Source organism: Schistocerca nitens, chromosome 1 (assembly GCF_023898315.1).
Source record: "Schistocerca nitens isolate TAMUIC-IGC-003100 chromosome 1, iqSchNite1.1, whole genome shotgun sequence".
Lineage (NCBI taxonomy): Eukaryota > Metazoa > Arthropoda > Insecta > Orthoptera > Acrididae > Schistocerca > Schistocerca nitens.
The window spans coordinates 980638224-980665600 of NC_064614.1; the positions used below are offsets into that span (position 1 = coordinate 980638224).

General features: G+C 39.9%; 1 protein-coding gene across 1 annotated transcript in view; it reads right to left on the reverse strand.

Moving 5' to 3' along the window:
• The window catches only part of LOC126195148 (nuclear pore complex protein Nup107), a 236670-nt gene that overhangs the window by 39995 nt on the left and 169298 nt on the right, over positions 1-27377 (reverse strand). The window contains exons 7-9 of the mRNA XM_049933656.1: positions 6340-6551; positions 4999-5238; positions 1876-2140 (exon numbers count right to left, since the gene is read on the reverse strand). Of these exons, the coding sequence (XP_049789613.1) occupies positions 1876-2140; positions 4999-5238; positions 6340-6551 (717 nt within the window). The remainder of the gene's footprint in view (positions 1-1875; positions 2141-4998; positions 5239-6339; positions 6552-27377) is intronic.

The following is a 27377-nucleotide window of genomic DNA, read 5'->3' on the forward strand; positions in this document are numbered from 1 at the left end:
CCGATGTAAAAGGCTGTGCAGTGCAGGCATGTCAGCTGATAAATGGCATGTGTTGTTTCACATGTGGCCCTGCCTTGAATTGTGTATGTTTTACCAGTAGCGGGACTGGAGTAGGTGGTTGTAGGGGGATGCATGGGGCAGGTTTTCAGCGGGGTCGGTTACAGGGGTAGGAACCGCTGGGTAGAGAAGGTGGTCTGGGAATATTGTAGGGTTTGACAAGGATGTTACGGAGATTGGGGGGGGGGGGGGGGGGGGTCACGAAAGGCAACTCTGGATGGTGTGGGGAGAATATTGTCAAGGGATGATCTCATTTCAGGGCTTGACTTGAGAAAGTCATATCCCTGGCGGAGTAATTTGTTGATGTATTCGAGGCCAGGATAATATTGGGTGACAAGGGGGATGCTTCTGTGTGGTCTGGGGGTAGGAACAGTGTTGTTGGACGGGGAGAAATGTATTGCTCGGGAGACCTGTTTGAGGACAAGGTCTGCAGGATAGTTGCGGGAGAGGAAAGCACTGGTCAGGTTATTGGTGTAATTGTTGAGGGATTCGTCACTGGAGCAGATACGTTTGCCACGAATACCTAGGCTGTAGGGAAGGGAGCGTTTGATGTGGAATGGATGGCAGCTATCATAGTGAAGGTACTGTTGTTTGTTTGTGGGTTCGATGTGGACAGAGGTGTGGATGTGAGCTTCAACAAGATGAAGGTCAACATCCAGGAAGGTGGCTTGGGTTTTAGAGAAGGACCAGGTGAAATTCAGATTCGAAAAGGAGTTGAGGTTGCTTCATAACCTGGGTTGTGAGTTACTGAACCCACTTTCCCTTTTTTCCCCTCTCTCCTCCCTGATGAAGGAACAAAGTTCCTAAAGCTAGGAATGTAAATTTTCTGTTCTGTATTGTGAATCTATTGGCTGTACTGAACTGAGGTAAGTACTGGCCAGCCCCTCTATCTCTTTGTTAGTAGATGCAATCTTTTCTTCTTCATCCCACAGTGGAAAAGAAACGAGTTTAGAAAATCTCAATATGTGACATTTTTATTATGTAACTGTATGGAGAAGTCACTAACAAAACTTCACAACAAAGCCCCACCACTGTACTTTTCAAAAAAATTTCTACTGGGTACCCTACTCCTGCTCGCCTCTAACTGTCCAACTGAATTCTTTGAGTTTAGCTACATTGATTATTAATACATCTGACTTGTTATAATTGTTAGTTTATATGTACAGCACATTGGTGATATCAGAGTTATACAATGCTATATATAAGAACAGACGTACAAAGGAAATATACATCCATTTCATTGCATGAATGCACATAGCAACAACACACAAAAATGAATGTATTCAAAACCTTAAACTATTATTAATTATATCACAACAGAAACAATGGAAAATCCAGAATGGAATTTAACAACATTATGAGAAAGATAGTTGCTGTTCACCATTTAGCGGAGATGCTCAGCCGCAGACAGGCACAGCAAAAAGACTGTCACACATTAAGCTTTCAGCCAATAAGGCCTTTGTCTCACACACACACACACACACACACACACACACACACACACACACACACAGACAGACAGACAGACAGACAGACAGAGAGAGAGAGAGAGAGAGAGAGAGAGAGAGAGAGAGAGACGTGTCTATGGTTCCAACACCTGTGTGTGTGTTTTTTTTACAATGGGCTTGTTGGCTGAAAGCTCACTTTCCGACAGTCTTTTTGTGGTGCCTATCTGTGACTCAGCATCTTCACTATATGCCAAGCAGCAACTATCCTTTTCATAATAGTGTTACATTCCATCTTAGGAATACTTATTTAAGATTTTTTTCAGTCACACATTATACTTATGATTTTCTTTATTTCAGTCAAGCAACTTACCTTTATATATTCCACAAGAACTAAGTCTCCAATATCATCACGTTTGGACACACCAGCCATCCTAAAGAAAAGAACAAGATGGGCAAGAAAGCGCAGAAACTGTGGGTCACAACTGGAAATCCAGCCACTTATTTTTTCCATCAGAAGTGCTATTTCATCCATTATAAGCATCTGTTGAACCACACACATAGGTTCATTTGCTGTCAGTTTAATACTTGGGTCTTCACTTGATGCCAACTCTGAAAAAATTTCTTTCACAGACTTCCTGAAAGAGAAAACAATGCAGAATAAAGTGTTATTAAAGTCTTTTATATTTGCCAGACCAAGGCATAACATCCATAATCAAGTCACATCTGAGACTGAAAATAAACAAACAAATGTATGCATATCGGTGTAGTACCACAGAATATTTTGTCTACACTGAAGTAAAAACTCACATATTTTGCACATCTTTATCAATCAATGTATATCAAATATAAAATCTTTATGCTGGTTGAAAATAATGTCGATATAAAAATTATAAAACACAATGAGGATTTAAAATCTAATTATATCCTGTAAAAAGCCATGCCTATACAGCCATAATAAGTCGTATTATTTATCTTATCTCCACAGTATACAGATCATCCTTTGTACATGTTATTACTGTTAAACACTAAACAGCCACATTTACTGGTTGTACCGGACACTACTGTTACATTAAGAAAATACTGAACTGGTCATCGGGACAAAGAATCTCTTTGTACAGGTCTCTTGTTATGTCAAGAGACAATACCTAGATACATCTGCAGCATAAACATGCTATATACACACATCAAAAAAGTTTTGCCTAACCCCGGTTCTCAGAACTCCTAAAGATAGACGTTGAATGTGGATATTTTATCACAGACCTGTCCCTTTGACTGTTCAGAGATGTCACTAAACCCACCCAAAGATGTAAACAATCAGCAAGAGCAGCACCTATTACACGCAGGGAGTCCGACAGCCGATCAGTTCCAGTCATTCCACCAGGAAGGAGGTACATGGCTCATGTTCTCTGTAGTTCAACCGCGCCTAGATGGTCAGTACCGCGGTTCGATCGTGTCCGCATTGTTACTTTGAGCCAGGAAGGGCTCTCAACAAGGGAAGTGTCCAGACACCTCGAAGTGAACCAAAGCGATGTTATTCGGACATGAGGGAGATACAGAGACAGGATCTGTCGATGACATGCCTCGCTCAAGCCATCGAAGAGCTACTACTGCAGTGGATGACCACTACCTACGGATTATGGCTCGCAGGAACCCTGACAGCAACGCCACCATGTCGCATAATGCTTTTCGTGCAGCCACAGGACGTCGTGTTATGACTCATACGGTGCGCAATAGGCTGCATGATGCGCAACTGCATTCCCGACGTCCATCTTTGCAACCATGACACCATGCAGTGCGGTACAGATGGGCCCAACAACAATACACCGAATGGACATCATGTTCTCTCCACTGATGAGTGTCGCATATGCCTGCAACTAGACAATCATTGGAGACATGTGTGGAAGCAACCCAGTCAGTCTGAACCCCTTAGACACACTGTCCAGCGAGTGCTGCAGGGTGGGGAGGTTCCCTGCTGTTTTGGGGTGCCATTATGAGGGGTTGACATATGCTGCTGGTGGTCATGGAAGGCAGCATAATGGCTGTACGATACATGAATGCCATCCTCCGACCGCGACTGCAACCATATCAGCAGCATATTGGCGAGGCATTCGTCTTCATGGATGACAATTCGCACCGCTCTCATGCACATCTTGTAAATGACTTCCTTGAGGATAACGACGTTGCTCGACTAGAGTGGAAAGCATGTTCTCCAGACATGAACCCTATCGACATGCCTGGGATAGATTAAAAAGGGCTGTTTATGGATGATGTGACCCACCAACCACACTGAGGGATCTACACCAAATTGCTGTTGAGGAGTTGGACAATCTGGACCAATAATGCGTTGATGAACTTGTTGATAGCATGCCACGACAAAAACAGGCATAAGTCAACGCAAGAGAACGTGCTACTGGGTATCAGATGTCATCAGCAAACAAAAGTATGTTCAGATATCTCTCATTCGTTATCTTTAATTCCTTTTTTTACTTTACGTTTCTATTTGCAATTAGTGAAGTCAATGTAGATATAAAAAACCAGTAGGTAATAGTCCACATCCTTGTCCGACACCTTGGTTCATAATTAGTTCTTCTAATCGATTCCTATCTGTGTTAATTACAATGCGTGTAGTTTTATAAAGAATTCTCACTACCTCTGTTGCATGACAGGGATATCCAAGTTCAGAGATAATCTTCCATAGGCTTTCACGGCTCACACAGTCAAAGGCCTTCTCAAGATTGATAAAGTTCATTTGGGTTTCTATATTAAATTCTCTGTGTTAATTCTATGATGATTTTAATTTGAAACACAGTGTCTGTGAATGAATGACCTGATCTAAATATATTTTGTTCTTCAGAAATAATATCTTCTGTAATATTCTTCATGCAGTTATTGATGATCTTTGAGTATGGTTTGTAGCCAGTGTTAAGAAGACTTATGCCACAATAGTTTTTAGTCATTATGCTTCCCTTTTCTGAAAAAGAGATTACTTCTGCTATAAACCAAGGGTCTGAGATCTTTGAGTTCAAACAACACTCATTTATTAACTGTAAAAAGTCTTATCTAGTGGTAACCCTCTGCATTTATTCCATCTATTCTAATAGATTTCCTGTTTTTCATGTCTTTCAAAGCCTGTTGTAGGTCATCCATAGTAACTGGATCTACTGTTTAATTGCACAAAGAAAAGTTGTTACCATAAATATTTTGACGATCTTAAAGTCTTGACATTAATACTGCAGTAACACACACAATGTAATGCTCTGCTGATGATTTATTATCAAGATCATAAAGACAATACAGTAATCAGAAAACAATTAACATCTCTGCTCTGTTATCAAAATTACATAAAAACTAGGACATAATACATCCTATGCACGGAAGTTACAAACAATTTTCCTTTCAACAAGCAGCATGACCTTTCATGATTTTTTGCAATTGAAACTAGTATTAATTGAGGACGAGGGTGGGGGTTGAGGATAATGCTGACAGTACTTACATGTTAGCCCAATATTCTTCTGGCATTGGCTCATACTTCCTTGAAGCAGCAGCACGAATCTCCTTCTCAACTTTTATGTCAACAACTACACGCATATGAGACCACAGCATGTCAGCCCACGTCTTAGAAACTTCCAATAATGATTTTAGATGTCCACAAAACACACCCAGAACACCATTCATGTATGGACGCAGCTGTTTTGTTTCTATAGTTTGCCAAGTCATCAACTTCCATAAGTCTCTGCATTGAGAAACCCATCACTCTTTGAAAAATTTTCTCACAAGGAAGCCAAATAAAAATAAAAAATATGTACACATAAAAGGAATATAAATTAAAACAATCAAAACAACAAGCGTTATAATTACAGTGGAGGCTCAATTAAACAGACTGTTGTCTTAAGTCATTCGAATAACCAAAAATCCAGATAATTGAATTTGGGAAAAAAAGCGATTTTTGTATTATTAAGACTAGAAAGATAACCTATGTCATTTTCATTTTCATATGGTTATCCTTTAGATATACTGTTACATGGTTATCTTTTACAGTTAATACACAATGTTAGGTGTTTATTCAAAACAAGAAAAACAAAAATCAGCGTTCATTAGGTATTAGAGAGAGAGACTTTCATATATATATGTACATATTTTCTTGAAATTACTAAAATAGTGCAATCTGAATTATGAAATACCTAACAAAGGTCACAAAGGACAGACATTACAGTTTAATTTTGTTTGAAATATTTTGTAATTGTCGTCTGACAAACAATTGTTTTCTCTTCATTGCTGCTATATCATGAATTCGTTTTAACTGTAGCAAACTCACAGTATCACACACTGCTTGTGTTTCGAACCATTAGAAAGCTGTTTCCAGCACTTGAAAAGCTTCCACGTGTGATGGTACTGCAATATTTTCTGCATCTATGTTTCCTTCTGTTTCATCTTATTGCACCCCATGTGGGATGCGGACATGTAGTGCACGGACCAGAAAGTAAAGAGATACTCGCCACCAGTTGACAATCCAAGTGATTGTGAATCTGTATATCTGAGGTCTGGATAATCGAGTCTCCACTATAATAATAATAATAATAATAATCATAATAATAATAATAACAAAAATAATAAAACTGACTAACACACAAAATTTTCCATTGGCCTATTTTCTGTACTTTTCTCTTTGATAACTACTATAATGAATACATTAAATATTCTTTTCGCTCTCTCTCTCTGACACACACACACACACACACACCTTAAAACAGATACAACAACCTAAAATAAGGACATGCTTTTTTATCACCTTCATGCATTAAAACAAAGCAAAGCCGTTTATTTATTACAATACCTGCGATAATTTCCCTCAGTCGGTTTTTTTTCTGTTACTGTCTCCTCATCAACTGGTGTCTCATCGTAATTTGGGTCATGATACAGACGCCAACCTTCCAACAGTACTGCTCTCCAAAAACAGCCACACTGTCTGCATAACAGCTGTGCTTCATCCAAACAACCACTTCGAATTCTGTTGAACATTACCATTTCTAGCCGATAATCATCCTTCTAGTAACATAAAAGGAAAAAAGGAGGTAGCCATTATATCACAATACCAATATGAATACAAGGTAAACACAGTACTAACTGATTCTGGGTTTACATAAAATGATACAATTTCATAAAAGCACAATTTCAATTTTATTCATAAAAGCATATACACACAATGCCTCTTTCCTCATGGACAAGTGGAGAGTCAATCTGAGATTGCTGTTTGAAGCATAGTGACAGCATTCCAGCCCGAGATGCTAGAGTTGGTGGTCATGGTGCATGAGGTGTGCTGGGTTGTGTGCATGAATGGTGTGTTTCTCTTTTGCTAATGAAGGCTGTGGCCAAAAGCTTTATGTAAGTGCCTTTTAATTGTGCCTATTTGCTACTTAAAATGTCTTCTTTACGATGAATAGCAAACCGTATTTTCCTACATTGTCAATATACCTACCTAGAGTTTCCACTGTTTCATACGTGATCTCAGGTACATACACTGTTCCATTTTTTCAAGCCGTCTGCTATGCATACGAAACTTGTGCTGTGTTTACGGTAATTAAATGTGACAGGAAAGGAGAACATGGAAGCTACTATGGGTGCAAGAATACCTAAGTAACAGAGGTACAACAAGCGAGAAATACTCTATCACATTCTCCACAGACTTTTCAACTACCTCTCATCTGCCCTGGAAAGAAAAATATGCTCCCCCACCTCTCCCACAGTGGTATTCTGCTGCCCATGCAACCTACACTAGTAATGATGGCATTTTTTTCACAATTTTAAAAGAAAGTCACAGTAAGATTTTGATTTTATGCTTGGGAAAATGAGAAATTGTCTTTCTACACAAGATGCTGTTATCCATAATGCGATTTTTACAGTAATAAGGCTGGCAATAACAATTTGTTATATGGCGACCAGTAACTGATATATATGTTTGAGGTATATACATCACATTTCAGAAACAACGCATTTCAATGGATTATGCCTGAAACTGTTAAGAACTTAGGGATGTTCCGAGTGGTTATGTGATGGTTAGTTTGCTTTCACTTTTTTTTTTCAGAACTTCACTCAAAAAAATTTATAGGTTGTAATCTTGACAAATTTGTGTATGTCAGACCTCAAAATCCACTGCAAAATAGGTTTTGCTTTCCAAATTTGTATTTTTTTGTATTTCAATTTGTAGTAATATCGAGAAGCTACAAATGTGAAATCTTTCTCAGTTGTTCGGACATCAGGCTCCTCAACCCTTGTGCTATTAAGTTGCTGAACTATGAATATTCATCAACAGCCTTCAAATGCACTTTTCGGCTCAGAGTAATGGATGATAACCAATGATCTGTGGTGAGGGTGAGGACACAATATCCACATTTCTCCAGAACCGTAACACAGAGGTTTGCTGAAACCTTCAAAGACTGAAATTACTCTCCTCGCCTTGTCCAGAAACAGATTTCCCAGTCACCCACTACCCCCAACAACCCACTGACCAGTCAAAAAGAAGTGCCCTCATCCAGGACTTCAGCAACTATATCACATTCTCCACCAGGAGTTCAAATAACACTCATTGTGCCCTGAAAAGAGAAATATCCTCCCAACTCTCCCACAGTGGTACTCTGCTGCCCATTGTACCTATGCAATATTGGAGTCTGTCCCTACTCTACCCCTGCTCCCAACCCCTTGCCACATGGCTCATATCCCTGTAAAATACCTCGATGCAAGAAGTGCACCATACATCCTCTCAAAAGCACCTACTCCAGGCCTGCCACAAGCATTTCCTACCCCATCAAAGGCAGGACCACCTTTGAAAGCAGCTTTGTGGTCCACCAATTTATCTGCAACCACTACTGAGTCACTCTACATGGGCATAACTATTAACAAGCCAGCTGTCTGTCTGAATGGCCAAACTGGCTAATAGACAAATGACCTATTTGCCAAGCATGTCACGCAACACACTGTTCTTACCTATAACTAGAGCTTTACAGGCCATGATGTCTGGACTCCTTGCAACACAAAATTTTCTGATATGTGAAGGTGGAAACACTCCTGCAGCATATCCAACATTCTTGTAATCCCCCTGCTCTCAACCTTCAATAGTTCCTATGTTTCAGCTCTATTTAATGTGCTTCCCTGCTCCTACTGGAGCCTCACCCAGTACCGTTGCCACTTAAGGGGCAACAAAAATTCGATTTCCAATATTTTGCATTATTACTGGCCTAATTTAAAAATTTGAAATGCTATCATAATCTGCTCATTAAGAAGTATAATATTAAGTTAAAATTTTAACGCAATACGATAAGTACTATATTTAGAAACTGTGTTTTCTTGAGAGAGTAACAGCATGCAAATCCATGGACTTCATTCATTCAGCATTTGCCAAGAGCACTTAGCGACTTCCAATAAAGATTACACATAATTTCAAACCATTAAAATACATTTTTCTCACTGACACCCCCTACAAAATAATGAACACTGTTCATGCAGTTAAACTTCAGTGTCAGGCATGATATTTTAATTTATTACTTCTTTACTACTATCTTTAATCACAATGTACTTTGCCTACAGTATCTACATATTACATCACTTGATGTACCTGCACAACATTATATCACTGTATGACACACAGTTTAGAAGATATATTGTCATAAATGTTAAAATGTGTGAAAAAATAGCTTGTGCTTAAAATGGGGGGGAAAATTACCCAGTTTATATTCATCCAGCATTTCATAATGAGAGCACTTAGTGATTTCCAACAGACTTCAAGAATAATTTCAAATCTTTTCTAAATTTTTTCTCACTCACAAGCTTAAAGGCAAATATCAACCACATTAACTCATTTGTGAAGTGATAAGACATTTGAAGCTGTCTTATACATGGAAGTTCAATTATTTGAAGAATACAATGAAAGTTTGAAGTTCAGAACTGAGTTTAATATTCTTAAATATAATTATTGACAATTTGTAGGTATATTGTTTCTTCGTTCATGTGCTATACTTATAAATAAATTTCTGGTCACTGTTTATTAATAAAATCAAATGGCTCTGAGCACTATGGGACTCAACTGCTGAGGTCATTAGTCCCCTAGAACTTAGAACTAGTTAAACCTAACTAACCTAAGGACATCACAAACATCCATGCCCGAGGCAGGATTCGAACCTGCGACCGTAGCGGTCTTGCAGTTCCAGACTGCAGCGCCTTTAACCACACGGCCACTTCGGCCGGCGTTTATTAATAATTATGACCTCCTACATATAAACTTCCAAGTCACAATAAACCTGTATGTCTTTGTTGATGCAGAGTTCCATCTCCTTCTACAACCTCTGTGCTGGAAACTGAAAAGGTCTCTCAAAAATTTCACTCTTTCAAGAAATGATGTAGAGGACTCCTTCTTTAACACAAATATGTTGACCAATTCCTTACAGTACTCTAACGTCTAGTACAATACTGGCTGAAAAACGAGCTGCTTCCATTATTATTTCATTTGATATTAACTTTCTCACTGCAGTGGAAGAGGTGCCTCGTCATGCTGCGGGCGCTTTTAAATGTGGCCTCTTGCACTATTGATGAATTTTATGGCCCGCTCCACCAGCCCTCTCACAGTTGTGAATAAGTTTAAGCACGTTGACCTACATTTGCATGTGTTCTCTAGATGTGTTGACATGCAAAGCTGAATTTCTGCGCCATTCTTCCAAAGATTTTTAGAGTTCCAGTTTCCTAGTTCAAGTATGCAACTATGCCTGCTGCTGTAGTCCCTTGCTACTATGCTTTGCATGTTTTCAGCAGTTTTATCTTTGCGTTGTTCTAGTCTATGAAAGAAATGTTACATCGCCGTGATTACACAGAGAGAGAGAGATCCTGGAAATACTTGCGAGGAGTGATAGTGACTGTGTATTTCCTGATGTTGATAACAGTGATGAGCCTTCAATGGAATCTTGAATCAATAATACTCAGCCCTGTACATCAGCTGGTATAGCACATCAGTTTGATGATCCTACAAGAGTTGCAGTCGGTACCCTTCAGAATCTGAAGAATGAAACTTATAGCTAAACACTTCTGAAAAAAGAGTGCACCTTAGGGACACAATTGCATACAAACCAATTTCCAGTCATTTAACTATTCATTTGACGACACAGCTTTAGGACACAAATATCAATTGGTAAATGACTCAAGCATTCTGCCATTTTTTATGATATTCTACATCTACATAGGTACTCCGCAAAGACACCATATGGCATGTGGTAGAGGGTACCCAGTACCACTACTGTCTGTTCAATCCGCTCTGGTACAACACTCAAGCAGTACTCAAGAATATGATGCACTAGCATCCTATAATTGGTTCCTTTACAGGTGAACCACTCTTTCCTATAATTCTCCCAGTAAACTGAAGTCGACCGTTTGCCTTCCCTATCACAGTTCTCAGATGCTTGTTCCACCTCATATCACTTTGCAATGTTATGCCCAGATACTTAAACGACTTGACTGTGTCAAGCAGAACACTAGTAACACTGTATCCGAACACTGCAGGTTTGATCTTTCTACTCATCCACATTAACTTACATTTTTCTGCATTTAGGGCTAGCTGCCATTCATCACACCAACTGGAAATTTTGTCCAAGTCATCTTGCATCTTCCTACAGTCACTCAACTTCGACACCTTACCATACACCTTGGTATCATCAGCAAATAACAGTAGATGGGTGGCCACCCTGTCAACCAAATCATTTATTTATGTACGGAACATCAATGGTCCTATTGCATTTCCCTGGGGCACTCCTGAAGATACCCTTGCCTCTGATGAACTCTCGCTGTTGAGGAAAACACATTGGGTTCTACTATTTAAGAAGTCTTCGAGCAACTCATGTTTCTGCAGACTTATTCCATATGCCAATATCTTTATTAACAGCCTGCAATGGGCCACCGTGTCTAATGCTTTCTTAAAATATAGGAATACGGAATTTGCCTGTTGCCCTTCATCCACAATTCTGTGTATCATGTGAGAAAAAGGCAAGCTGCGTTTTGCTTGAGTGACACTTTCTAAAACCATGCTGATTTGTGCACAAAAGCTTCTCAGTCTCAAGAAAGTTTATTATATTGAAATGAAGAATATGTTCAAAGATTTTGCAGCAGACAGAAGTTAGGGATATTGGTCTGTAATTTTGCAGGTTTATTCTTTTATCTTTCCTATATACTGAAGTCACCCGCACTTTTTTCCAGTCGTTTAGGACTTTGCGCTGGGTGAGAGGCTGGCTCTGAGCACTATGGGACTCAACTGCTGAGGTCATTAGTCCCCTAGAACTTAGAACTAGTTAAACCTAACTAACCTAAGGACATCACACACATCCATGCCCGAGGCAGGATTCGAACCTGCGACCGTAGCGGCCTCGCGGTTCCAGACTGCAGCGCCTAGAACCGCATGGCCACTTCGGCCGGCGCTGGGTGAGAGATTCATGATAAATGCAAGGTAGGTAAGGGGCCAATGTCACAGAGTACTTTTTCTAAAATCTAACTGGGATTCCATCTGGACCTCGTGATTTATTTGCTTTCAAATCCTTCAGTTGTTTCTCTACAGAAGAGATGCTTATTACTATCCATACGGCAGTCTCTCTGATGGTCAAATGTTGGTAAGTTCGTATGATTCTCCTGGGTGAACAATTTCTTGAATGTGAAATTTAAAACTTCAGCTTTCATTCTGCTATCTTCAACGGCCCACACCAGACTGGTCGACAACAGATTGAAGGGAAGTTTTAAATCCTCTTAGAGATTTTACATATGACCAGAATTTTCTTGGGTTCTCTGCCAGATCTTTTGCTAAGATGTGACGGAGGTAGTAGTTGTATGCTTCGTGCACAGATCTTTTCAGAGTCACAGGAATCTCTACTAACCTTCACTTGTCATAGTTTATGTGTCCTCTTTTGAACCAAGTGCATCTCAGCCTTGACCACCTCAGCATCTGCTGAATTTCATTATTTAACCATGGTGGGTCATTTCCATGTTTTATCCACTTATTAGGCACATAACTTTCCAGATCACAATTTACAATCTGCTTAAACTTTGCCAATAATGCCTCTACATCCATCTTACTGAAACTGAGCGATGCCAATTCACTGTCTAAGTGAGATGTTAATATAGGCTTATTTGTTCTATCTATCAGAAACTCTCTCCTAGCCATCTTGACTGATTTATTAACTTTCATACTCATAGTTGCTGTAATGACATGATCCCTACTCCCCATTTTTATACTGACATTGTCGATAAGGTCTGGCCTATTTGTAGCTAGAAGATCCAAGATATTTCCATTGCTTGTGGGCTGACAAGCTAGCTGCACAAGACAACTTTCAGAAAACATGCTCAAAAGTATTTGACATGATTGTGCCTTGAACACTCCCCCTCATATGGCCTCTGATCTGTCTTTCTGGTATACATTCCATGACTCACTAAATATGTCTGAGCTTTCCACTTCATGTTTCAGTCAGCTCTCAGTCTCATGAAAAATTTGAGCGTGATGACTTACCTGGAGGGAAGTAAATTTAGGAACTTTATTATGAATACTTCGGCAGTTTACTGATAAAATTGTGGGAGTCTAAGTATCTTTATTTTGAACACTGTTTGACTTCCCTTGCTGCACATCAACTGGGGAGTGTTTATCAGAGCACCTCAAGTTACTGCCTAGGCTGAAAAATCCTCATGTGCTCTCGTGAAGTACTCTGTTACACAAGTAGTTCCTTCCTTTGTGTAGTGCACCCCTGACCTACCAATGGGAGGCCCACAAATCCCCACACGACAATGCAGGTCTAGAAATCTGCAGCCAAGACTGTTCTGGCAGAAGATCTATTGTAGTTTCTAGCAGGCAAAACAAATCTATTTTGTGTATACATCAAGGCAAATATTCCAGAATGTGTGTATTCTCTACTGTCAAAGTGGGAAGCTGCTAGAGTCAGGAACTTTATTACTTTGTTATTGTTCTCTTAATGGCTCAAATTAAAAATTTGAAAGTTACTGATTATTGGTCCACAGGTGTACTTTTAAACGCTCCAGTTTCTACCAAAATTATGTCCCACAAATATTTTCTTTTACTTTTAACAGTGCTGCAATTTCATGACGACTTTGAGGTGCTGCAGGTGATAGTGCGTTCAAAATTAGGAATATTGTTGATAAAGTTCATTTTGCAGTGCGTTAGTCCACATCAGAAGCATTGCATTGAAGAAAGTCTCGTTTTTTAAAGGTTGATTATCTTGTATCCATCCAAAAACAGTACATTCCAAATGATGACATTTGTGCTATGTGACAGTCTGAGTGGATACATTTTGGATTTCCTGTACTGGTGCAACAATTCACTTCCACAATTTAGGAAAAGTGGCAGCATAGTTGCAGCATCTATGGGACCATATTTGAAACAGGCATACTCTCTGTATGTTGATAACTGGTATTCCATCTCAAACCAGTTTCTCTGGCTCCGCAGTCATGAACAACCACATGTGGCACTAATTGTAAGAATAGGCACAACACATGCCAAAACTTGAAATGAGGAGAAACCAAGTTTAAGGCAGCTGACAAGATACTTGCTGTTATGTGATGCAATAAAAGAATATTTCCATCAGACAACTATAGTGTTTCCATGCAGAATACCACATGGATTTTTTTTAAATCCAAGCTGCCACATTTTTCAGTGTACCTGCAGAACAAGGATGACCAGGAGATTTCTGCTCATCACAAGTTTTATATCTAAAGGAAACAGTTTTCTTACTAGGAAGACAATACTATCAACCAAGCATTAGTGGAAGTAAGAGTTATGTTGTGTTACAAATGGCAAACCAGCATTTCCATAAACTCCAACAGGCTCAATGTTCTTTTGAAGGAGGGGGGAGGGGAGGGGGAGGGGGAAGTCATCGATGCATTCCAAATACATTTAAATGAGCTACATTAGTTTTGCTGAAACTAAACTAACTCAGTGCCATATTAAACTTGAGATCTAATGATGATAAGATATTTCTGGTATATTTCCTTGCTTCCTTAACATATTTGTCATCTATTTGAAAGTAAGTACCTTTACACGCAAGTACTTCTAAGAACAGAGTTTTACAGTATCTCCTTTTTTTTATTAAAATATATTAAATGAAGTACAACAATAGGGCACTATTACTTATTTTTGCCCACAGTTTGTTGAAAAATATGGACACTTTTCTTCAGACGATTACCTTGAGTGACAGATGATTGTCAAAATGAAGCAACCTTAGGTTTTGATGTCAGAGTTATCTGAAACTGACCACAATGTCAGACTGTGGACAGAAGTAGGACAACTGTTACAGCACTAGCCTTAGCAGTTTAGGGAAAAAACAGAAAACATAAACCTGGATTGTTTGACTCAGAACTGTGGGATGTAACAGTATCACACTGAATAGCTGTCCGAGTTTGTTCAGTGTCCTAACTGTCTCTTCACTCCTACAGATTTAAATGATGACAACATACAGCAGAAAGTGAAACATGGTGAGGTGGAAAAGCTCCACTTTGCTGTAATCCTACTCCTTAAACATTTTTAGTTCTTTTCTTATATATTTTCTACATGAAAGACAGCTACTGTAGCTATATAAACTGCTGAATTCTTATTTATACTGTATCCTGCTAAACTTTATTCTTTAATGTATAGTTTTCAGCCCAACGGTGATGACAGTATAATTCCCTTTTGAGGAAACACTATATTTGATGAATTGTTATAAATTTATGAGTCAATAAAAGCACATGCTAGTCAAAATTCAATCCTGGAAATAGTTGTGTGTTTTAAGATTACCACACCTACACTGAAAGCCCTCATTCTGGAATTTCCAATGATCATCATACTATTTCTGAGAGCTCAATAATTTAACAGTTATTAGTAATAAAAATTATCGTATTCCAGAACGTTTGAATCTTAAAATGAGATTGTAAGACTTCCAGCTTTATAATTTTGAAGCCCCAATTCTTCTGCTTTCAAAAATTTAAAACCTTCCTAAAATAATGTGTTAGTTAACAAAACATTCAAATTAGAAAATTTAACTTTCCACAAAATTCTTGGCAGGGTTTGAAAATCTCCATGTACATTAAAACTTGCACTTCACTAAATAGTGTTACTCCTGGTATCATGATGTGGGAAGCTGTCAAGTAGCATTTCAAGCCGCAGTTGGTAGTGATCAAGTAAGTCATGGACATCCTGCATCCTCATGCGTTAACTGACGTGTATTATGATGCCATTTTTCGAAAGTACAATGCTTGTCCACAAATCGTATATTTCTCTATTAATTGTCTGCTTGATGTTGAGGAACTCCCTTAGCCACTAAGATTCGCAGTTCGGTATTTGACAGAACATGTGTGGAACCAGCTTGGACATAAAATCAGTCCAAGGGCTAGTAACCAGGATATTGATGATGTTGCAACAGTTGTGGGACAGCTTGTCTCACCGGAGGATATAATCGGAATCAGTGCATGCATCCAGGCCAGAGAGGTTGGAGCATCATACTCATAAAAAGGGTTCATACTGCAAAGCTGTTTGTAAATATTACTGGGTTCTGTGATCACTAAAAGAACGCCACACACACTCTCAACCCACGAAGTTTCATTTTATTTGATTTCCTCCTCCCCTTCTGGGTGCTTTGTGCAAAGATTGGAAGCTGGTATCAGAATAAATATACATGATGTGCATGTATAGATGAAAGTATCCAGTATAATTTGACTCCATAATCGACAACTCGATCGTTGGAATCAGTCACAAGCAGGCAGGCAAGGGGGGGAATGAACATGCGGGGCAGGCAGGCAAGGGGGGGGGGGGGACGAACATGCGGGGCAGGCAGGCAAGGGGGGGACGAACGTGCGGGGCAGGCAGGCAAGGGGGGGACGAACGTGCGGGGGAGGCAGGCAGGCAGGGCGTGCGAACGTGCGGGGGAGGCAGGCAGGCAGGGCGTGCGAACGTGCGGGGGAGGCAGGCAGGCAGGGCGTGCGAACGTGCGGGGGAGGCAGGCAGGCAGGGGGTGCGAACGTGCGGAGGAGGCAGGCAGAGAGGCGAACATGTGGGGGAGGCAGGGTGGGGGAGTGTGGGAGGGAGAGGAAGATGGAGGGCAGAGACAGGTGGTGAGAAAGGGGAGGGGAGAGAGGAGACAGACAGAGGGGGTCCCCGCACAATTTGTCATTAGTTTAATTAGTTAACATGAGTTTGTCACTGAAATGATTAATAATCTGCAGTGGCAAACATTTCAGGAAGATAAAATACATCTCGGAAGGTGTTACAAGATTCCAACAGCTCATATTCGAGAATGAGTCAACAAACATATTACTTCCTCAAGTACAGATGAACTCAATGTCAGAACTTGAAAAATTCTGTTTGTACAGCAGAGTGATGACAGTCTCTCCTCCAGCATATCATCCGCCAGTTGACAAGTAGATGGAGGGAGGAAATGAAACCAGTACACACTGTACCCACAACAACATATCATGTGATGGCTAGTATAGTACTGCTGTTTATGTAGATGTAGACTTAGAAAATCAGTATTTCTAACATATCTTTTGTTTGCAGAGAAGAAACTGGACAGACTTTGGATCCTTTAATAGACTAGAGGAGATGCAAGAGGAGTTAAATAACAAATAGGATACAAAATTATCATCACAAATGAGTTGAAAAATGAAGATGATGTACAATTAAAAACAGGACATGTTTTATTACAAAGACTATCAAGATTTTCAACCTTCCTTTCTCTGGTTTTAATTCCTATGTCAAGGAATGAAAGCTGTGGCTCTGAAAGCTAGGCACACATCCTTGTTTTGCATCCAACTGAATTTCCACTAACAACGAACTAAACACCAAGTTACAGATAATACGTTATTACAAGAAAAATTTGCATAAATGATAATGTGGAAAATAATACAAAATTGGCAGTTTTTGCAGACAAAATGATAAATCTGCAGTTTATGGTCAATGTTGTGACATTCGAGATTTTTCCTATGATAAAATGTCAAATCTGAAGGCAGTAGTTCATTAATATTGGTAACTGACAGTTATCAAATGTTCAAAATTGAATTATGATATTTTTCTCAGGGTCATCTTGTGGTGCAGTTCTTCTTCTTGTCTCCGTGCTTGCTAAGAAAATGGGATGGGAAGTTACGCTTTATGCAAGACACCTTTTTCTTTTGTTTCACCCATACATGTTTCAGCACTTTTGTGCTATCGTCAGTGGGTTCTATTTTTATTTTTAACTGTAAATTTGTTGTTAACATATTAACATTTGTGTCGTTTACAACATTATGTAAAAGTTGCATTTATAACTTAATTGGTGAAAAGTGGGTGTAATCGTAAGTAACATTCCTTACATGATTTTATTGTCCACTTATTTTGGTAGCTGTTCTGCTACACAATACACAACTTGTCATCTGCAAACAGCAAAACGTAATTTATTTTCTGTTTGTTATGCATTTACGAACGGAAATAAGACTGTATCACATTTTATTTCTGTAACTTACAGTTTTGAAGTTGTGGTACGTTTTCCTGTGTTGTTGGCGAAGTAAATAGGCTTACTTCTTTGCCTGTGTTCGCGTTGCAATGAAAACATACCAAACACAGCAACATTGGTTTCATCTGATATAATTTCAATGTACACACACATCACAACAGAAGAAACCATCAACATAATAGAAAGAAACCAACTGCAAGGAAACACACCCACAACAAACATACAAGAAATATTAGCCATACTCAGGCTCATCACAGAACAAATTCAACAACAGATTTTACTCTCAACAAGAACCCATGGGATCCCCAATCAGTGGCCTCCTAGCTGACATTTTCCTCAATCAGGTACAAAAACAAATCTTCGACAAAATAGTAATACCAAAACAGTACAAAATAATATATTGGTACAGATACGTAGATGACATAATTTGCTTAATAGATTAACCACTGTCTCGCATAAAAGAACTTCATGATAACAAACTCCATCCACCCACAAATACAGTTCACCATAGAAACACAAACAGATGAAAAACTTAATTTCTTAGATCTCACTATACACAAGAGAAACAACAAACATGAATTCACAATCTACAGAAAACCCACACTCACCAGCACCATTATTCATAACCAACCCAATCACCCCATAACTCACAAAGAAGCAGCTTCAGATATTTATTTCACAGGCTGAACAAAATACCCATGAACAAGCGTGACTACACACATGAACTGAACACGATAAAACAAACTGCACAGGAGAATGGATATGAAGCAAAGAGAGTAGACAAAATAAACCACAAAATACAAAAACAAACAGCACATAACCATCAAACACACACACATACAAACACAACTCATCACACAACAAATCAGCAGACAGTAAGCAACAAATGGCACATAATGACTTACAACAACAAAGTCACCCACAGGTTGGGTAATATACTAAAGAAACGAGGACTCAACATAGCATACAGAACCAACAACACAATACAGAGCAGACTCAATGACTTACAACAACAAAGTCACCCACAGGTTGGGTAATATACTAAAGAAACAAGGACTCAACATAGCATACAGAACCAACAACACAATACAGAGCAGACTCAGAAGAAATACCACCAACACTGACAAATACAGCCAGTCCGGCATCTACCAACTTACTTGCAACTGCTGTCAATAAGTATATGTGGGGCAAACATGCAGGACCTTCAGAACCAGATATAATGAACACCTCAGAGCACTGAAAAGCAATAGCACACACTCAACATTTGCAGGCCACCTGGTAGCACACAACCACCACCCAACAAACATTGAAACTGACCTTCACATCCTAAAAACTAGCAGCAGCCTATACCAAAAATTAACTATAGAAGAAAACTACCACATCCAAAAATCAATACCCAAGGAAAGAAAGTACTCAATGAATACACATCACTGTGCAACAAAACCCTCTTCACCACAATAGAAGAACTATACAAGTAAAACACACACACACACACACACACACACACACACACAAACAAACACACACACACAAACACTCTCTCTCTCTCTCTCTCTCTCTCTCTCTCTCTCTCTCTCTCTCTCTCTGCTCCAGTACTCATCACATACACAAACCCACACAAACCACACACCACTAACACCAAATACAAATCAAACTCGCGCGCCTCACCCAGCAGGACACGCTACAAAACAAATGAACGCCACACAGCCACAACAACACGTAATGGCAGCGAAAACTCCGCCTATGTTTTGATTAATCGGAAAAACTGCATTGCCACGTGAATACAGGCAAAGAAGTAAGCCAATTTAATTCGCCAACAACACAGGAAAACGTACCACAACTTCAAAACTGTAAGTTACAGAAAGAAAACGGGATACAGTCTTATTTTCGTTCGTAAATGCATAACAAACAGAAAATAAATTACGTTTTGCTGTTTTGCAGATGACAAGTTGTGTATTGTGTAGCAGAACAGCTACCAAAATAAGTGGACAATAACATCATGTAAGGTATGTTACTTATGATTACACCCACTTTTCGCCAATTACGTTATAAATGCAACTTTTACATAATGTTGTAAATGACACAAATGTTAATATGTTAACAACAAATTTACAGTTAAAAATACAAATAGAACCCACTGACGATAGCACAAAAGTGCTGAAAGATGTATGGGTGAAACAAAAGAAAAAAGGTGTCTTGCATAAGGCGGAACTTCTCATCCCATTTTCTCAGGGTTGCGGTGCCTGGGCTGTATAACCTTCAAAAGACAGTTCATTTCCTGTGTAAAGAACTGTAGTTTGAGATGTAATGTCAAAAGAAAATTTCCTAGTCCTAACAAATTCCATTCTGGTAGCAGTTTCTGTCAGTAACATCAGATTTCCTGAAACTTTCACAAAGCTAATCACAAAAAGATGATGCGCTTATGAGAGATTTTTAATATGGTGCTTCAATTAAATTGCAAATTACTTTTACAAATATGTGATTCAGTATTGTGTCTGCTTCTATCACCCAATTCAAGCATGGGATATGTGATGTCATGCAAATTTCACAGTTGTCACACAGTTATGAGAAAACGAAACAATTCACATCATGCTGTACAAGTACATTAAATTTCGAGCAAGCAGCCACGTGACACTGTGTACGCGGGTCACAGATGCTGCTCAGCATCAAAGAGATACACTTACACAGGCACCACTTCTTGTGAAAGCGTTCAGAAGTTCAACTTGCATATCAATGTCTTTTTGGTGGTGGTAACACCTTTACAACTTTTCTGCAATTTAGTTACACCAATAGGTTAATTCCATGCTTTATCCAAACAGTTATCTATTTATAAAATTATTGGTTAGTCTAATTTCAGTGGCTTCATTGAAATTATAATCCCAAAAGGAAGAGCTGAATGTTAAAATCTTCACGTCACTGTAGTTCATTGAATGACCCATATCTACACAATGTTCTGCCACAGCTGACTTGTCTGGCTGTAGTAAGCTTGTGTATCTTCAGTGTTCCATGCAACTCTCTGACCTGTGCATGTTGTCTGACCTAAATATGACTTATCACAATTTCCGCAAGGAATCTAATACGCACCTGCTTTACAAAGCAGTAAGTCATCTTTCATCGAAGCAAGAAAGATTAATCTTCATTGAAGGCCAGAAGATCACCTCAACACAGTGTTTCTAGAGAGTACAACCTATCTTCGAGGATAGAGCACCCACATAAGGCAAAAATGCTCTTGATCTGAAGGTATTACTCTCTTCTTCCAGATCATGTATTTGCATTCTAGAATTCACACTGACTGCTATGCTGGGAATATCCATTTACCTTAAAAATGCTCGAGGTGTGTGAGCTCTTCTTGGAACTACCATTATCACATATACAGTGTGCCCTGTCCATGGTACAAGTTGTTCTCGCAAATTATTGTTATTGGATATACAGTGTGCCCTGTGCTTTAATGATTGCAAAATTCTCAACTCTGACAGTACAATTTAGCTAATGCGTTTTTTCTAAATTGGATAACACCTCTCACTAATTGATTCAATCAGTAATTAAGATTTCAAATAATTTGAAATAAAATGTTTATTTCAAGATGGAAGCCATACTCATAAATGGAAGATTCTAAAATAATTATAATAATAGTGTTTCATGTACTGATGTGAATTACTAATCTGAAACATTGTTTATGAACCAAACAGTAGTAAGGTCCTACAGACCATGCACAACAGCAATATATAACCTACCCAAATTTCAAAGCACTGCATAATTTCTGAATTCCTGTCATGTTCTTCTGCCTGTCTTTAAACAGTCCTCCCCTCTCAAAATCAGCAGACCACAACCAGCCAAACTACCATTAACATTCCTACGCTGGATCGCGTCAAGAGTCCGCGACTTGCCAGCATACATGTAATATCTCAATTTGAGGTCGTGCTAGCAAACACACGTACTTAAGGCTGGGTCACTTTGGAGTCAGCGTCCAACCAGTACATCATTAACACTTATATGTTAGACTGTGTGAATATCAGAGTATTACTATCCTAATGCTCACTTTTTCAGTGTTGGTTCAAGTGACACCCTGTACCCCAATATAATATGTGCAGTAAGTACATCTGTAAAGAAGATGGGCCTGTGCAGTGGCACTTTTCTTGGACATTTTGAATGAAACTGTAAGCTTGCATCTTCTGAGTACTAATGTTCAAATAACAATATTTATGAGACAATTATGAATTTTGTGGCTATCGTAACATGTGTACTGTTGCAATCATGTTTTTGACGATACTCAGTGGTTCTGTCACTGTGACCTTAAACCAAATCCACAACTTTGTTTAACTATTTGACGGCTGTTGATGAGTTTACTCGTCATGCTGCCTGCCGCTCTCTGAGTACTAATGACATATTTAGTCATGGTTGCCAGTTCTCCCAAGTGCTGTTGACGAGGTAAGTCCCACCCATTTGTTGGCACATGAGCACTGATGACGAAAATTGACGAGGCAGTTGAAACCCTCACCGGCGCCGTCCAGGACGCAATAGCAGACACCATACCAATCCGCACGCCACGACAACACAGTGCTGCCCTGCCCCAGGAAATCCTGGGCCTAATCTCAATGAGGAACCGCCTCAGGAGACATTGGCAGCATACCAGGCGCCAGCACTTCAAACAGCACATTAACAGGCTCCAGGGTATAATCCAGGAAAAAATACAAACATTCAAGACACAACAGTGGGACCAGAAACTCGAAGGGCTGGACACCACGCAACCTGGCGTGCGGCAGCTAGCCTGACACTTCACCAGGGAGAAACTGTACACCCCCACGTTACAAGGGCCCGACGGACCAGCATATTCTGCAGAAGAAAAAGCGGAACTGATGGCCCTCACACTCGCAGCGTCATTCAGACCGAACCTGGATCCCTCAGACCCAGCGTTCACACTTGCTACAGACCAGGAGGTCACACGCATCTTGGCCCAACCAGCGCGCAACAACATCCGACAAGCTAGTATAGCAGAAGTCAAATGGGCCATCATGCATACCACCGCTAGGAAGGCCCCTGGTCACGATGGCACTCAAAACCGTGTCCTCCAGGAGTTCACGGACAAAGCTGTAGACTACCTAACACACATCACGAATGCCATACTCAAGCACCAACACTTCCCCGCCTTTTGGAAGACGGCCAAGGTCCTGATGTTCAGGAAGCCGGGGAAAGACCACTCCCTCCCACAAAATTACCGACCCATCAGTCTGATGAGCGCGCTCAGCAAGATCGTTGAGAAGGTAATATTAAAACGACTCACCAGGCACTGCATCACAAACGACACCCTGAGACCGGAGCAATTCGGTTTCAGGAATCACCACTCAACAACACAACAACTCCTCCGCGTCGTTAAATACATAACACACGGATACAACACAAACAAGGCAACTGGGGCGGTGTTCCTGGACATCGAAAAGGCTTTCGATCATCCATGGCACAACGGCCTAATACGCAAACTTAGCGACGCAGGATTCCCCAACGTGCAGGGCAAACAATCGACACGACATGGTATACAGGCAGGAGTACCGCAAGGAAGTAACCTAGGGCCCTTACTGTTTGACCTCTACATTAACGACCTCCCAGCTACACGTAACACGACGGTAGCAATCTACGCGGATGACACTGCCATCCTTGCGCAAGATTGGAAGCCGTCTAACATTAATTCATGACTACAGGCTGCACTCAGAACGGCGGAGCCTTGGCAGGTGAAATGGCGTGTTAGAGTAAACGTCGACAAGTGCGAGGCCGTTCTGTTCACTAGAAGACTGAAGCTACTGCGCAAACATCAGCACTGCAACCCAATAACACTACACACACGCCCAATACGTTTCCGCGAGAAGGTCAAATACCTCGGTGTCTAGCTGGACAGGAAACTACTCTGGGGGGACCACATTCAACACGTGACCAACAAAGCTAACGCGAGGCTCAAACAACTCTAACCTATGCTTGACAGGCGTAGCACACTGAACAGGAGGGTGTCTAGGTCCATGTACATGACACTTATTAGACCCCTGATGACATACGCAGCCCGTCTGGGGATACGCTGCGCCAACTGGCCTGCGCCGTCTGCAGCTCATACAGAACAAAGTACTCAAAATCATAAGCAACGCTCCGCGCTACACACGCATCGCGGACCTTCACCGGGAATACCGGCTAGATACTATCTTGCAGGTATTCCAAAAACTCTCCACACGACTGTACAATAACACGAGACACTCGCGCAACCTGTTTATCCTTTCTCTGGGTAACTACGACCACAACCATATATGGAAGCATAACAGACCAAAGACATTACCTGGCTAGGAACTAAACATCTATGGTCCATAGAACGCTAACACGACAGTACTGGCGAGCCCCGGCAACACAGTTATTACTGGAAACCCAGATGTGCGATCAGCCGAAAAACAGGCAACCGCAGGGAAACCGTACTGTACACAGCACGCAAACCAGCCACACACACCCCCTACACCGTCTGTGAGCCGATCTATGACCGATCGCCCACTAATCTACAACAACCTTGAACTGTTACAGGGACGCAACATCTGTAGCAAGCGCCGCAACAAGCTCCAACAACGACAAAGGTAACGATGCACAATACCTCGAACTAACACAACCACACATTGCATGCACTGTCGCAGATAGCAAGCCGCTGCTGCCCTTACTACCCATCCTACTGTCGCAGAGGTTTTTTTCCCTTGGCTCTTGCCTTGGCACTTTTTTTTCCTCTGCCCTTACAACCGCTACCCTTCAATCGTTTTCGACCACTTCTATCTCCTGATGGACCATGTTAATGAGTAATCTTACCCAGACGCATGGACAACATCACAGCCCGCATCCTGTGACGCCTGATTTGAAAACTAACATGTTTACGGAGGTGACAGTAGAACTTTTGGTTTGGTCACCACTTTGGTGTGGACATATAGATGCACACTACCCGAGTGCTGGTGGTGATGTAAGTCACACAGCGGACTTCCCATCCGATGTCTCAGTAGCCTTTCGCAGTTATGTTCACTAGCTTGTCATCCAATTCTTTGTCTGTTGTGAGTCTAGACTTCGCACTCCAGTTCACTGGTCATCGGAATTTATGTCAGTGTTATTTGTGTCCTGTATTTTACAAAGAAAATGACAAGATGATGTGGTTGCACTGAGGAAGAAGTCATGGAGATTCCTACGAGGAGTGACAGTGAGGATGAACTGCTTGATTTTGACAAGTGATAGCTCTTCCACAGAATCTGAAAGCTGTAGTCATAAATCGTCCACATTGGCAGTGGTGTCAATGCAGTCTCATCTTTCAACAAGAGATATTAGTTGTTCTGAATCTGAAGCATCATAAAGTGATAGTGAAACGCCTATAAAGAAACGACATCTTAGCAACAAATTTTACCGGAAAGAAAATGATTTTCAGCCAGTTAATCACGTATTTGATGACACACTATCAGGAGATATGTGTCAAACATGGAAGCAGTCAAGGATTCTATCAGTTGTCATGTTCTTCTGTAAAGAATAACTAATGAAACATATAGCTGACAAAATAAATTGGTTTTATTTATTCTCCAAGGAGAATACTCCACAACCAGTGTGTTCTCGAACACCAAAGCTGAAAGATACTGGATATGAAGACATATACTGTTTCATAGCTGTTTGTCTTCTGATGCCTCACATGAAAATACTGAAAATTAGCAAATACTGGAACAGAGGTGGTGTTCTAAATACTCCAGTTTTTAATGAACTTATGTCAAGAGCCTGCTTTCTATTGCTTATGAGAAGTTGTATACTGGAGGAGACAGATTATTCAAAATTAGGAACAGCGGCAATGTAGTGGCTACAGTATAAAGCCCTTCTTAGAACATGGGCATGCCCGCTACCTTGATAATTGGTATTCAAGCCCACACTTATTTTCCTGGCTTCACAGTGACGGGACGAACACATGTGGTACTATCCGTAAGGACAGACACAACATGCCAAAACTTCAGAAGAAACTGAAACGAGGAGATATTCTATTTATGTGCAATAAAATAATGCTTGCTATAAAGTGATGTGACAAAAGGGAAGTGTGGATGTTGACCACATATAACACCACAGAAAGGGTTGACACAGGAAAGACTGACAGAAATACTGGAGAGAAAATTAAGAAACCACAAAGCATTGTAGTTTATAACTTTAATATGGGAGCAGCTGACCTTTCTGATATGCTGCTTCGCCCTGTCAGATGTATATGGAATACAATGAAGTAGTATAAAAAGTTCTTCCTTCATATTCTCGATCTGTGTGTTTTAAATACTCATTTTCTACACAGGTCACTAAAACATCATAAAATGTTGATAGCAAAGTTTCATCTGTTGCTGGTAAAGAAACATATGGAAATGTATGCATCAGAGCATAGAAAAGCTGACAGGGGAAGGTGTTCTGATGATAACCCTCTAAGGTTTGTGGGAAGGCATTTTCCAATCATTATAACAAGTGAGCATTCCAAGAAAAGTATGGCAACACTAGATGCATTGTTTGCTGGAAATAGAAAGAGCACCAAGAAAGCAGGTACGAATATAAAACTTGCAAGGTACCACTGTGAGTCGTACCCTGCTTTGAAAATTGCCACACAAACACAAATTACTAATCGCAGCACAGGATAAATACAACAATGCTATCAGAAAAAAACTTTGAATATATATAGACTTTGCCAGTTTCGGTCCAAAGCATGGATAAAAAGAAGGATGGAAAATATATTAACAAAGTGTGAAAGTAAGTACTAAATTTACAGTTCACGACTTTGAATCTTCTCTACAAGTGAATTTAATGTGCTAACAAAAAGAAAGCTGTAAGTTGTGATGAAACAAGCTGGGATCTCTTTACTTCCTCTTTTGTTTTGCCATCTGGCTCCTTAAATACATTTAATTTTCATTTTTGTATAATTACCATTAACATGCATCAGTATAATCAGCATTTCCATAAAAGAGAAAGGTCGACCCTCAGACTTGAGGAATACAGCACCAGGTCTAATTTTGTGCTTAGTTTTGTGTATGTAATTAATTTCCTAATTTATGTTGACCATTCCTAGTTGTTATCTTTTACTAGAGATCATTATAGGGTGAAATGAGTAATTGTTTTGAGACCTAGATTCTGTCATTGACTTATAAACAAATATAAATTCTGTACTAATTATAAACATTTAGAAGAGGAACTATTAGGATTCTTAAGTATCTATTTGGCTCTATTCAAAAACGTATTAGCAAAGACAGTTGTTAATTAATTCCGAAATAAATACCAGGTTTATCAAAAGTATTGTTTGTACAACAATATCTGTTAATTTCCTTAATTAAACAAATAATTCGGCCTAACGTTTGTGGTGTATGGAACTGTTAAAAAG